Source organism: Tympanuchus pallidicinctus, unplaced genomic scaffold, assembly GCF_026119805.1.
Source record: "Tympanuchus pallidicinctus isolate F22 unplaced genomic scaffold, pur_lepc_1.0 scaffold17, whole genome shotgun sequence".
Lineage (NCBI taxonomy): Eukaryota > Metazoa > Chordata > Aves > Galliformes > Phasianidae > Tympanuchus > Tympanuchus pallidicinctus.
Genome location: NW_026294690.1, coordinates 8,347,517 through 8,359,775, shown reverse-complemented (window position 1 = coordinate 8,359,775; position 12,259 = coordinate 8,347,517). Strand labels below are relative to the sequence as shown.

At 37.0% G+C, this 12,259-nt stretch overlaps 1 protein-coding gene and 1 long non-coding RNA gene across 2 annotated transcripts in view; one reads left to right on the top strand and one right to left on the bottom strand.

The window, feature by feature from the left end:
• The window catches only part of APPL1 (adaptor protein, phosphotyrosine interacting with PH domain and leucine zipper 1), a 28,703-nt gene that overhangs the window by 5,954 nt on the left and 10,490 nt on the right, over positions 1 to 12,259 (bottom strand). The window contains exons 9-20 of the mRNA XM_052678978.1: positions 11,049 to 11,131; positions 10,789 to 10,947; positions 9,469 to 9,657; positions 7,765 to 7,807; positions 7,234 to 7,290; positions 5,563 to 5,654; positions 4,806 to 4,988; positions 2,734 to 2,783; positions 2,140 to 2,314; positions 2,000 to 2,036; positions 516 to 662; positions 200 to 250 (exon numbers count right to left, since the gene is read on the bottom strand). Coding sequence (XP_052534938.1) covers positions 200 to 250; positions 516 to 662; positions 2,000 to 2,036; positions 2,140 to 2,314; positions 2,734 to 2,783; positions 4,806 to 4,988; positions 5,563 to 5,654; positions 7,234 to 7,290; positions 7,765 to 7,807; positions 9,469 to 9,657; positions 10,789 to 10,947; positions 11,049 to 11,131 — 1,266 coding nt within the window. The remainder of the gene's footprint in view (positions 1 to 199; positions 251 to 515; positions 663 to 1,999; positions 2,037 to 2,139; positions 2,315 to 2,733; positions 2,784 to 4,805; positions 4,989 to 5,562; positions 5,655 to 7,233; positions 7,291 to 7,764; positions 7,808 to 9,468; positions 9,658 to 10,788; positions 10,948 to 11,048; positions 11,132 to 12,259) is intronic.
• LOC128078610 (uncharacterized) lies at positions 4,917 to 5,943 on the top strand. The gene is made up of 2 exons (XR_008205722.1): positions 4,917 to 5,031; positions 5,527 to 5,943. It is a non-coding gene; the product is annotated as an uncharacterized LOC128078610 (long non-coding RNA).

Genomic DNA, 12,259 nt, shown 5'->3' with positions numbered 1-12,259 from the left:
TTGAGTATTGTTCCGAGGCAGACACTGGTGATTGGTCTTTTTATCTTGGGCTCAAATTCTACAAAGCAAATCCTTTTGAGTTCTCTACAACAGTATTACTGTGTCTATAAGCATCTTGCAGACTATATTCTGTTACACACAATAAACATGCCTTTTCCCTTCCATTCAGAAGGATAGTGTCCCCTAAAGAGATTCTTACCAGTTCTGCATGGAAAGCAATCTGTTTCGCCAGTCCAACGGAGTCACAAATCTAAATACAAATCAGATTTGAAATCATCTGTAAGAATCTAACAAAAATGCCTTTAAAAGCATGCCATGTTCCCAAATGAGGTATGATAGCGTGGCTAAAGCATTTTACAGTTACTTCAACTACTGGGTTAACTTGTTTTCAGTACATAAACTCTCTCACAGAAACCACATAGAGAGCTGGAATGGAACTAATACCTTAGAGCCCATGTCAGAAAATGACTGGAATCAGAAAATGAAAATGGATACGAATAAACCATCACCAATACCTTTTCCCCTTCATTATTTGATTCAAAGATATAGCAGATGGAAGTTTGTCGACTGTCAGCTCTCCCTCCTGAAGTTCTAAGCACAAATCCAAAGAGGCGCTTGTTCTCCTGGTGTGTTGCATACAAGACTACATTGGGCAAAGGAAACTGCCAGAAAGGATCAAATACAGAGACATTAAAAGTGGTTTCAGACATTCTGCACAGATTTTCACTGCACTGCACGTTACTTCAATATCAAAAACACACAACCTGAGAAAGTTACAACCTGACTGAACATGTAATTGCCAAACGCCAAACAGTGGGTTGGAAGGGAATTACTGCAGATAAAAGAGGGGATTACACTTGCAATGACATTCAGTCATCTTTCTAAATGTGAACACTTCTGAAAAAATTTTCTTTTAAAAGAGGCATCCATACAAGCTGCATTTGTGAGCAGCTGCAAAGCTCTCAGCATTTGGTGCCAGCTGAAGGCTCTTTTCTATAACATTTTCTGCAAGAAGTTCAGCTCTCCTGAATCATGTAAGCAAGAAAAAAAAAAAGAGGATTACATTTCTGTATTATTTCAAGAAACGTGCTTTGTATTCTCAATTCCTAAAAGAAGTTGAACCAGAAATTTCAAATGAGTCTTAGCATAGAAGTAAGCTTTCAAATTCTGAAGGCCCTACTGCAGTTGTTACACACTGACAGCATGGGAGGAACACACGTACAGCACTCCACTTGCACCCAGTTCTTCATCTCGCCTGTAAAAGCTCACAGCTTTGGGGCAGTTCTGAACTTAATGCCACAAAGAAGGAAAAAACAAAGGAAAACTATACACTGTTATATGAAGAATATTTCATATGCTTAGCATTTCCTTTGATCGAAATGATAACAACTTAGGGTCCCTGACAAATTGAGCACCTTTATAAGACCCAAATAAATTGAATTACCATAAACCATGCAGAGACAAAGAGAGGGGAGGCATAGCTTTGAAATACAGAAAATAAAGACTGCTATTAATGAAGAATTAAGTCAGCCATGTTTGATTCCACATGAAAATCCCACCTATTTTTTCATGTGCATTTACTGTAAAGAACAAACCAGCACCCTGCAACAGTGTACAGTTGATTACAGAAAAGCCAAAAACCCAAAACAAAAGCAAACAAACAAACAAAGCAACAAAAATGTTTTGGACTTCTGCATTTGTTCCAATCTTAATTCTGTTTCTCTACCAATTGTATCAGCCAGACTGTTAAAATAAAATACTCTTATTTTCCTAAGATTCTACCCAATCAAATCGGGGGAAAAAATGTTTTAAAAAGCTTTTTTCTCCTGCTGAGTTCACTCCCCTTAAAGCCAATGTTTGCATCAGCCTCCCAGTTTCTGTGGAGATCTGTCTGGAAATCTCATGCTGTCAGTGATTTCTGCTCACATTTAATAATATTGCATAAGAAGTAAAAGAATTGCTTTGCTGGGTATTTATCTTAAAATGTAAAGTTACTTACTCGTAGTCTTGTAACTTGTGTCTGTGGATCAATTAACCTAAAAATTTGGTTTTAAAAACAAACCAGAAAGTAAATTTTACCAAAGTGAAAAATGTTCCATCTGTAAATAAACATCAGTACAAGTCAGGAAGGAAACTTACTTTAAGCAGTCACAAGTGACTAATAAATGGGATTCTGTCATCCTGAAAATGTTATGGATGGCCCGAGCTGCTAGGATTTGACGCATTGTTTCATAAACAACATCTGGACTTTCATCAGACTTCACCTCCATAGAGCCAAGAAACCTTACAATGAACAACTGATGAAGAATTGAATCTAAGAGAAACAAAAGTACTGAGTAAGTGAACTCCACGTGGGGGCTTCTGTTCAAAACTACTTCCAAGACCAAAGCTGTACTCAGTCAGGAAAACACCAGACTTCCAATAAATTGAAAAGAGACTGTGCTATGAATTACAGCTACAATTACTGCACAGCAAGATACGTATCGTTCATTTCAAGAATTCCAAAAATGCAATAAAATAATTTCATGTCATATAGCAGAGAACATGAACCAGGACTTTCAGACAGCAGTCTGATTTAACTGAACTTGTCCAACACATTGCTAATGTAACGTAACTAACACTGTAGAACTGGTGGTAAACAAGGAGAAAAGGTGCAGGTGAACATACTGAATCAGTTTGTAAATTCTCCAATTCATTTTGCATTGAAGTTTTTTTGTTTTTTTTTTTAATTACCTTCAGTTTCAGATTTTGAGCCTCCCGTTTCACCAAAAGGATTTGTGCGTCTATTAAGAAATGAAAACATTAAACCAGGAGTCAGCTTACAGGAACCACTCATGAATAATGTAGTCTCATGCTGCATAAAATGAGAACAAGATCAGGACTTCACAAACTTGTAATCTGGAGGAGTGACCCATGATAACGGCAAGCAATTTGTAAGGGCAAGAAATTGAACTGGGAATAAGACAAAGTGTCAAATGATGGGGAGCACAGCAGGTATTACTGTCCTACTGCTGCCACAAAGAGTTTGGCTCCCATGGCATTTTTTATACGTGAATTAAGCCCAAGGGAACGAGGTGTGACAGAACAGCTTTGGGAAATGCAGCCAAATGCTGCTCCTTTCACTACTCCAAAGGAGCACCACAGCTCTTAGCACTGTCTCAAGTTGATGCATTACTTACTGAAGAAAAGTCACTGGTTTTATTTCAAATGCAGCTTTCTGAAAACACCACTGGGGTTTTACTCCTAGAGGGTCAAGAGAAATATGGCCGTTTCTGGCTCTCAGAAGTGCCATCAGTTACAACGAAAAGTGAAAATACTCTAGGCTTCCAAGTCTGTATTTTTAAAAGCAGTAAAGCAATGCTGAAAAGAATATGGGGAACAGGGAAAATAGTTAAAATAAACTCATCAAGTGCTCATAAACTTTGAGTTAGGTTTTATAGGGGAGTAATGAATGCACCACCTTCTTTATTTTTAAGTGTTCTAAAAGCAAATTTCAGAACTAAATCAGAGAAAAATTATGTGAATCTCTCCTATTTGGTGGAGGTTGCATTGCTACAATGCTTACATAATGAGGGCTCCATTAAGAATCCTCCCATTGAAATTTGACCTGTGTAAAAACATTACACATAAATTCTATTAGCAAGATTTTTTGCTTGGACTTGTCACTCAAGACTAGATGGGAACAGTAAATACAAAATCTCACGGGATCTCACAAAATAAAAAGATTATGTCATCAGCATCAGAAACTAGAGTAAGTCTATGTACTATATTTATTAAAATTTGTTTTACAGTAGCATGTTGCATTCTGCACCAAACACTGCAGTTCTTTACTGATAGAATATGCAAAACTGTGAATCATTTCTGTATGAAAAACACAACTTTCTAGAATTAAGTTACAACTGATGACATGAATTTAGCTGAAGTATGAAGCTTTCCACTTCCTGGAGTACAGTTCAAGATTGATTTTAAAGCAGTATGTTCTTAATGGTGTAGTTAGCCAACTGATTATTCTGCTAAAACAAACAACAAAGAACTGTCCAGCGGGGGAAAAAAAGTTGCATGTGTACCATTTTCTCATATATAGGAGTTAAACAACTAAAAGTCATTTTTGTAGAGGGCAGGGGAATACAGAACACACCATTGTGACTTTTTGTCCCTTACAAGAGCTGGAACTGCAAATATATTTTCTTAATATCTGTAGTTCCAGAAATGCAGTGCTGATTTACAGCTTTTTATTATCATTTGTCTATGGGAAAATTGAAAAAATTGAAAAGGTTTTCCTATTTTGGGAAGAGCTCTTAGACAATTTTAACTTGTCTATATGTGAGATCACTCTAGAAGCCTAGATCATTTTCACTCACCTTTCAGTTTAAGAAGAGTGTCATCGTATGCCATCATCATCTGGAGGCAGGGCTACCAAATTTCTCTTGAATTTCCAAGAGGAAATAACCCAAGCTGCTGGGTGAGCAAGCAATAGGAAAGGAAAACACTTTGTGAAACCAAATTATTGAAATAAATAAAAAAAAAGCATTAGCTGTTAAAGCAAGAAGAGCTGCTGCAAATTAGAAAACAACATTTTGAATCTAATGTATGTAAGTAAGTCACATTTTATAACTATATTTAACAACAACTTGTTTTGCTTCACGGTTCACTGTAAATCTGTAAATTATTACTATTTTAAAACAAGAAAGAATAGGGACAGGCAGTGGCTGTGTGTGGAGCTGCAGCCTAACCGTGTTTTTTTAAATATTCTTTTAAATTTACATTTAATTTAGGACTTTGTTTTTTCTTTCTACATTTCCTACCTGCCTGACTGCCCTGAAGACTTTGCTTGACCAGGCAGATCTTCACTAACTGGAGATATTATGTCAAATTGAATAGGAGTGTCAGGGGCAACAAGGGAATCCAAGGACAGCGCAGACAGAGCGGCGGATTCGGAGCCCAGCGACCCCGTGCTGCTGGTGCGCGCTGCGGGCGGCCGGGGTTGTCTGAAATGGAACAGAAATGAGAATGAAGGCACCTGAGCTTCAGGTTGGTTGACAATCAATTAAACCAATGGAAGATGAATACAGCACTCCAAAACAAAACAGAATCTAAAAACTGAAGAGGATAAGATACCGTCAAATAATTCCATTTATCTGACTATACATTCCAGACCAATTTAAGTCAGTTATAGTTACTGTTGGCATTAATAATGCCATCAGATTAACATCAGTGTATAATAGCACAAAACACATTGCAGTCTAAGGTCTGCTTCCAGGAGTTGTACACATTAAATAAAAGCATGAACACAGATTATAAACCAACCAGATGTAATGCAACAAAACTTTCTAATTGGCAAGAAATCCAGATTGTTTGTAACTAAACAACAACTAAAGCAAGGCAGATTTGAGAAATGTTCTGAATCTACCAAAGCTTTCACTCTGAACATAGAAAGCATAGACAGAGGGTTCTTAATGAATTTTTTGTTGTTGATCGTTTTTGTTTGTTTGTTTTTACTGGAACTCAATGCAAGATTCTTTTCAGAAGTGCTCTTCCAGTGCCCACAGTTCAGCAGCTTACACAGTCGGACGCATGCTCTCGTGCCTCTGCTGAAATGAAGGCGACGGAGTAACGGCCTCGAGAGCTGACTGGTTTACACGTGCAGCAATTTCCTGCAACAAGTAAATGAAAACATTTTCCTCAACATGCAGTGCCAGCTCTTAGCTTTAGATGCAACTGACAGAAGTTCTAAATTGTCCCCTTTCAGTAACGTATTTGTAGCATCTTCAAACTTGTCACATTTTGTGCTGTTCACTTTCTACACCTGAGTGAATGCACTTGCTTCATAATGCTGCAATCTGTCTGATAAAATAAGCAAACAGCTACAGTAAGAAAAATAAAGATATCACTTAAAAAAAAAAACGTACCTCTCGACTACTAACAAAACATAAAGACTCAAAAGTCTGCACTTGAAATCTGGGAATGTTTAAATGTTTCTTTAAAACCAAGACAGGAATGACTATCAAAATAGCACTAAGTAACAATGTCATTTCAGCAAATAATAGACCTTTTAAAGTTTAAGAATTCAATTTTATTCTTTTATTGAAATTACTGATTCAGAAGTATCAGTATTTAATACTTGACGAGGTACAGCCAACAGAAAAAGTCCTGAAATAAAGAGGATTTTGGAGAGGGAAGATACGGGAGACAAAGCAGTGAAGAAGCAAAGTTTTGTGCAAGTAGTCAGAAAATGAGAGTATAAAGCCATTGTGAAGTGGGAAGACAGTGATATCATAGGAAATAAGAGCTGGGAGCAATCTGTTTTCAAGCAGTACTTTTCAGAAGATATTTCCACCCTTCAAACAAGTTTTATTCATAACCCTAAAGCCATCAGAACTGTAGAAAGGCTTTAAAATATTGAGTTCTAATTGTTATACAGGAGTCACAGATTTTATTATTCTCTTGGATTCATGCACAATGTAAGTAAATACACCCTCACTGATCTTTGCACTCCTCTACACCTGGGCTGAACAGAAGCTCAGCTTTGAACTCATCAGAGATGTGCCTTCAGCAACAGATCCTGGTGTTATTCAGCTGCTCTAACCACACTGCTCATATCTATGATGGAAGCACTGGAAAGCTTCCTTTCACATAACCCAGTTCCATGCTCTGTTACAAAACAGCAGATTTTGTTGGGCCAACTCCCCTGGTTTAGGGAATAATGGTCACGGCTTAAGTTTATATCAGTGTAAGTCTATAAATACAAAGTGTAGAAATAAAGTTATGACACCAAACTGTACATGTACACCCATTTCTAAATCTTCAAAAGTCAAATAACCTTTTTATGAAGTGAAAACATCTTTCCTGCAAAATTACACTTATCTAATTCACCAAATTCCAGTTTGCTCTGATATAAATTCCATGTATCCATCCAGGTAGTTGTCATATCCATTTGCAACAAACTATCATCTATCAAATACAAAAAAGGAATCCTGAAGCTGTCAAAACATTGTATCAAAGACAAAAGCCACATAATTTTTTACCCTTGCTACAGAAGCACTTCAGAAGACTGAAAGAATTGGGAGTACGCTCTCATAGATCTGAACAGCCACACAACGTGAAGCCTCAGATGAGACATGTGGGAAGCACTCAGTCCTGTGCTTTCCAGTTGGACCAGTTAATCTCTTGTTAATTTTGTGTGTAGCTACGTATGAAAGTATTACTGATGTGATACATTTTGGTGACGTTTACCTCAGGGTTTTCACTTAGATATATCTGTTTAGATATGTTGTTTATTGTGCATATCCACTGAAAAAGAGAGGAAAAAAGAAAACATTAGATTTGTCATGGCTTCTTTCCAAGGAGTCTGATTAAATATCCCCAGCACCGGTTGCTTTCGGCACCTTTTCCACCTCGTTTGTAATTTCAGGGCCAGGCTAACACAGCCCAGCCTTAAAAATAGCATAAAACACTATTTTATCCCAATCTAACAATAAAGATTGCAGAGAAATTCCAATTCAGGCTGAATGTACCACATTTTCTGTATTTCCTTATTCAGCTGTTCACCCAAACCCACCTTAAAGGGCTTTTAGAACATTTTTTTTTAATCCCACTCGATTATGGAAAAGGATTTAAATACAGTAATATTTTGTCAGACTTCCTGATAGTTGTTCACTATTTACTGCCTGAAGAATACAAAAGGTGCACTCCAACTAGTTTTACTGACGTGTTCCCTTCCATGCAACAGAAAACTCAATGCCATGTGAAGCTCCTGAAGCTTACCTCCTCATAATCTTTTTTACTCTCTGCTTGTAAGATCGAAGACCTGAAAGAGAATGAAAACCAAAACTTTGCCTATTAGAAATGAATCACCTGTCCTTTCAGACTCAAAATTCCCTTTTCATGTTTGTACACTGCACAGAGAAATAAGTCTGAAGATTCTGTGTACTGAGCGCAGACAACATTTAACTGGGGAAAGAAAATCCATTTCTCTATAACCTCTACAACATCCATCCACTTACAGCAATAAAAAAGCTCATCTTTCTTGCTTAAGAAAAATATTTTTCCATTGTTTTAATTACGTTCAAACCTGAAAAATGAGAGCCTTCTCCTAAGACATGCAGTACTGTATCAAAAGCTTCAGCCTTTCAAAAATATGCAAAAATATACTGAAGTTAATTGGAGCAATACTTCTGAGCTGAAGCTGAATAGCTTTTGTTCCCTGAAGAATTTGTTGGCCATCAGAGAAAACAGCCAGCCTCATTCTGATGGCATCAGCACCATGTTTAAAACAGACAAAAGTGTGAAAAGTGAAGGCACTGAGCTTACTGGGGGGGTTTTTTGATGTTTTATTTTATTTTTTTAGAGTTACTTCATTTATTTCATATCTACTACTATTTTTCAGGCTGTTTTTCAATTCCTGTATGTTACCATCATTTTTGAATGGAAACTACCTTATTCTGATATACATAATCTGAAATAATAACTTACTAAGCAGTAAAAAATTCGTTGTGACACACTTGTTTTCTCTGATCAGATGGAAAATATGTCATCATATAGACTTCAGAATAGGTGTGGTTTTTGCTCACTGAGAATTTAAGATAGAATTAAACAAGTGATGACAGCACAGGAATGTATTATGCCTATGGTAGATACAGGTGTCTTGTTCTATTTCTAACCATACAGTCCACTGAAAAGTCATTTTGAAATGAATTAGCATTTAAATACATTCAAGCCATTGTTTTACAGCATAACACTTAGAAGTTGGATATAGGCTTAATGTAAGAGTTAAGCAGAGTGGTGAATCCACGTAGTGCCATCTTCATTAAAATGACAGACACTCTGAACCTCAAGGTTTAATCTACTAGTCTTCAAAATACTTCACAGGAACTATCCGCATGAAAAAGAGAACAGGAATTTCCAACAGATTTTCTCTAACAAGCATCCAAAGCATTCTATTAAACTTGCCTTATTTATTATTTCCCAAATATTAGAATTTACAAAACTAATTTCATAAAACGACCAGAACTACTTTTAAAAATCCCCAAATCAACAAGAAGTTAGCATCAGGAGTTTAATATAGCACTACAAATAATCTCATATGATAACATTTCACTCTCTCAAAGTACTTGTTTCAGATGAAATAAAAACTGCCGTGGAGCTGCCCAGAAAAAGCTGGTCAAATTTTAAGCCTTCTCTTTTCCCCACAAATTATCTTCAGTTTGAATTTCTACTAGAAAGCTACGGGTGTGACACCACTGTGAAATGAACACTGCAATTTTATTCTGAAGTACCACTCAGCTACATCAGCAGAAGCTGCTAGGGAACAAAAGCAGCATCACAATAAAGATAGCAGACATCCCAGACTGAGGTTCTAAACACACTCCAAACCCATCAAGCTACAATCTGTCTGGAGTCAGAGCATTTTTCTTTTCTTAAGTAGCAAGTACTTTCTCTTACAGATAAAACTAATGTAAGAATACTTACTTTTTACCATCAAAAGATGTTATTTGAAAACAGTACCGTCTGTCTTCGCAGTCCACAGCCATCACTGAACAATTGTCTATGTCCATGACAAGTCCCCCAGCCACATCTCCTCTTGCCTGGCTCATCAGGTTTCCACCTTGAGTGAAGTAGAACTGTCTCTCCCAGCTGGAAGATACCAGCCCTGTTTTACTAGAACATGAGAAGGGATTCCTGCTTAGTAGGTTAGGAGTTTAGCTGAGCTCTATAATTAGAATATTAAAAAAAAATTACACGAGCAAGCCACATGGGCACTTAAAAGCATCCTCATGTAATGTTTTAGGTTAGCTCTACAGCTAAATTAGTCTGTATCTGTTGCATACTTATTTCAAATGCACTGCTGGGCAAAGCTTACAAAAATATTTGCTTTCTTAGATTTAATGAGACTGTATTGAGATTAAAAAGACATCAGTTCTTTGAACTTGATTTTCAGTTTTTATAGCACTGCTTTATGAAATGTGCATCTTCAACTGATACACGTTATCAAAGTATTTTATACCATCTCCAAACTCTACTTTCACTGGAAAACTTGAGGTAAGCATTAGCTAAGGTACGTAAAATACTTCAATTTTCCAAGTATTTTCTATCATTCAGTAAGATTATCAAAGTACTGCTTAGAGCACGTTTGAGTTTCTTTTCCCCCTTTTCTTCCAGAAGAACAAAGGAATCAAAAGTCAGTAATGCTTGTGGTTTAGCCTCCCTTGTGTTCAGATACTCTCTTCCATATTAATTGCTGCACTTGTGCTCTACGGCAGGAATTCAGGTCTCATTCAGTGAGTATAATATAATGTAAAATTAATTTAACTTTTAAAAAAACCAACCTGCCTGTTTGGAGGTTATTATGCAGACTACTGAAAAAAATCTTACTGTTACAACTTATTTTCAACCACTACAAATGACCTTAATAGCATAAGAGCTCCCTCCATGGAGGAAAGACTGCCTCATGAAACGGAAGGATGTTCAAGGTGTTTTTAGGCAGCAGTGGTTTGCCCTGTGCAATTCAAGCTTGTTGTGTTTAATCTCTTTAATCCTGGAGCTTTATTGGATATTTATACAGAAATACTTCCCACTGCAGTCTTGTTGATTTGCAGTTACAATCCAGTGAAATTACACTCTCATAAATAAGGGAATCCAACAAAAGAAACAGAACAGCTCTGATGTGACTTTGTACACTCACCTACATACTTAAGATCAGCATCACTTATTCCAAAACAACACAGCATATGCTCCAAGCTTTCCCAAAGCTAAACATTTTTTAAGATTTAAGTAACCAGTCAGTCTTACTTCCTTGCATTGAGATAGCCAGCTTTCCGTGTCAGATTTCTATGGACAGGAAATTTTGCAGGATCAGGATCAGGCAAATAAAGTGGATCACTGGCTACTTCCAAGTCTTCTATAGTTTGCTGCATGTTCTCTATTTCGCACTCCATTTCCCTGCGAACACTAAGGTAAGTTATGTGTTACTAACAAAGACAATATACTGCTAAGTGGAAACAGAAAAATAATTGTGCAAAAAAGTGCAAAATTTAACAAGAACAACTTACTTTTGTACGCTTGTACCAATGTTGGTGAGAAATTCTTCCAGTTGCTCAGTGAGATTTTCTGAACCCATTTTAAAAAAACTTATCTTAAAAAAGGAGGAAAAGGGAGAACTTCGTCATGAATGAAACTAAACAAACCAATCAATAAATAAATGATAGGAGGTTAAAGCCTCAGAAAGAAATCTGGTTTTCTTCCTTATTCCCAGCAGTCTCAGCAAGAGGAGCAGAATGCAAGTTTTTGTCTCCAAGTGAAGGTAGATGTTGACATTGCAAAGGAATTTAATTTCACTGAGAGGATGTGAACAGAGCAAGTGAAATGAAATATGTGACTGTAGAAACTTGTCTGGGTCAGTCCTCTAACTGTGGATCGTGCCGGGGGGAGGCAGACAATACAGTCTTGAAACATTTCACTCTGTATTGGTTGAGGAAAACTGCCATATAAGTTCAATTTAGCGACATGAAACTTCAGAACAAGAAGCCACGGGGGGCAGTCCTACCATTCTGTTCTCAGATTCAGTAAAAAGCTGCACCTGAGCAACAGGTTGCACTGCCTACCTTGTAAAAGAAAAGAAAACGCTGAAAGCTTAGATATTTTATACAAGCTCCGAATTCCCCAAGGGAAGCAGGAGTTCTTGGACATGGGAAAGTTTTAAACATTGTATAGAAATTAATTCCTACACTCTAGCCAGATGCTAGAATGTTTCCAAAAAGCTTTCTCTATAGCACCTGTCCTAAAATAAACCCATTATATTAAAAAACTCAAATCAGAATGATCTTGAGCATTCCAATTCTTTCACACTCTTGATGAGAAACAGAAGAGATGTGATTTTGATAATTATCTCAGAATAGCTGCCACAGGAAAGAGCTTATCTGCCTCCATGTTAACTTCTAAGAAGGTGCACTTTTATGCAGACCTGCATGCATGAAAGTTTTAATCAGATATTTCTGACTGTGAGCCAGTGGAGAAAAAAACAAAACAAAACAACAAGCTAACAGAGAACAGCACCAGCAACCGAGACGTCAAATTTAGCCATCTAGAATTTGGATTACAATTAAATCTTTCCATTTGGTGCCCAGACTTCCCCAAAAGATACTTCAATGGGAGCATGTCCTACAGAACTTTGAAAATGAATAGTGCTAGGGCGCTTGGCAACAAGTATGACAGCTACAGGGATGGAGATGGGGTTTGCTTCCCTGGATTCTAAAAAGAGGTC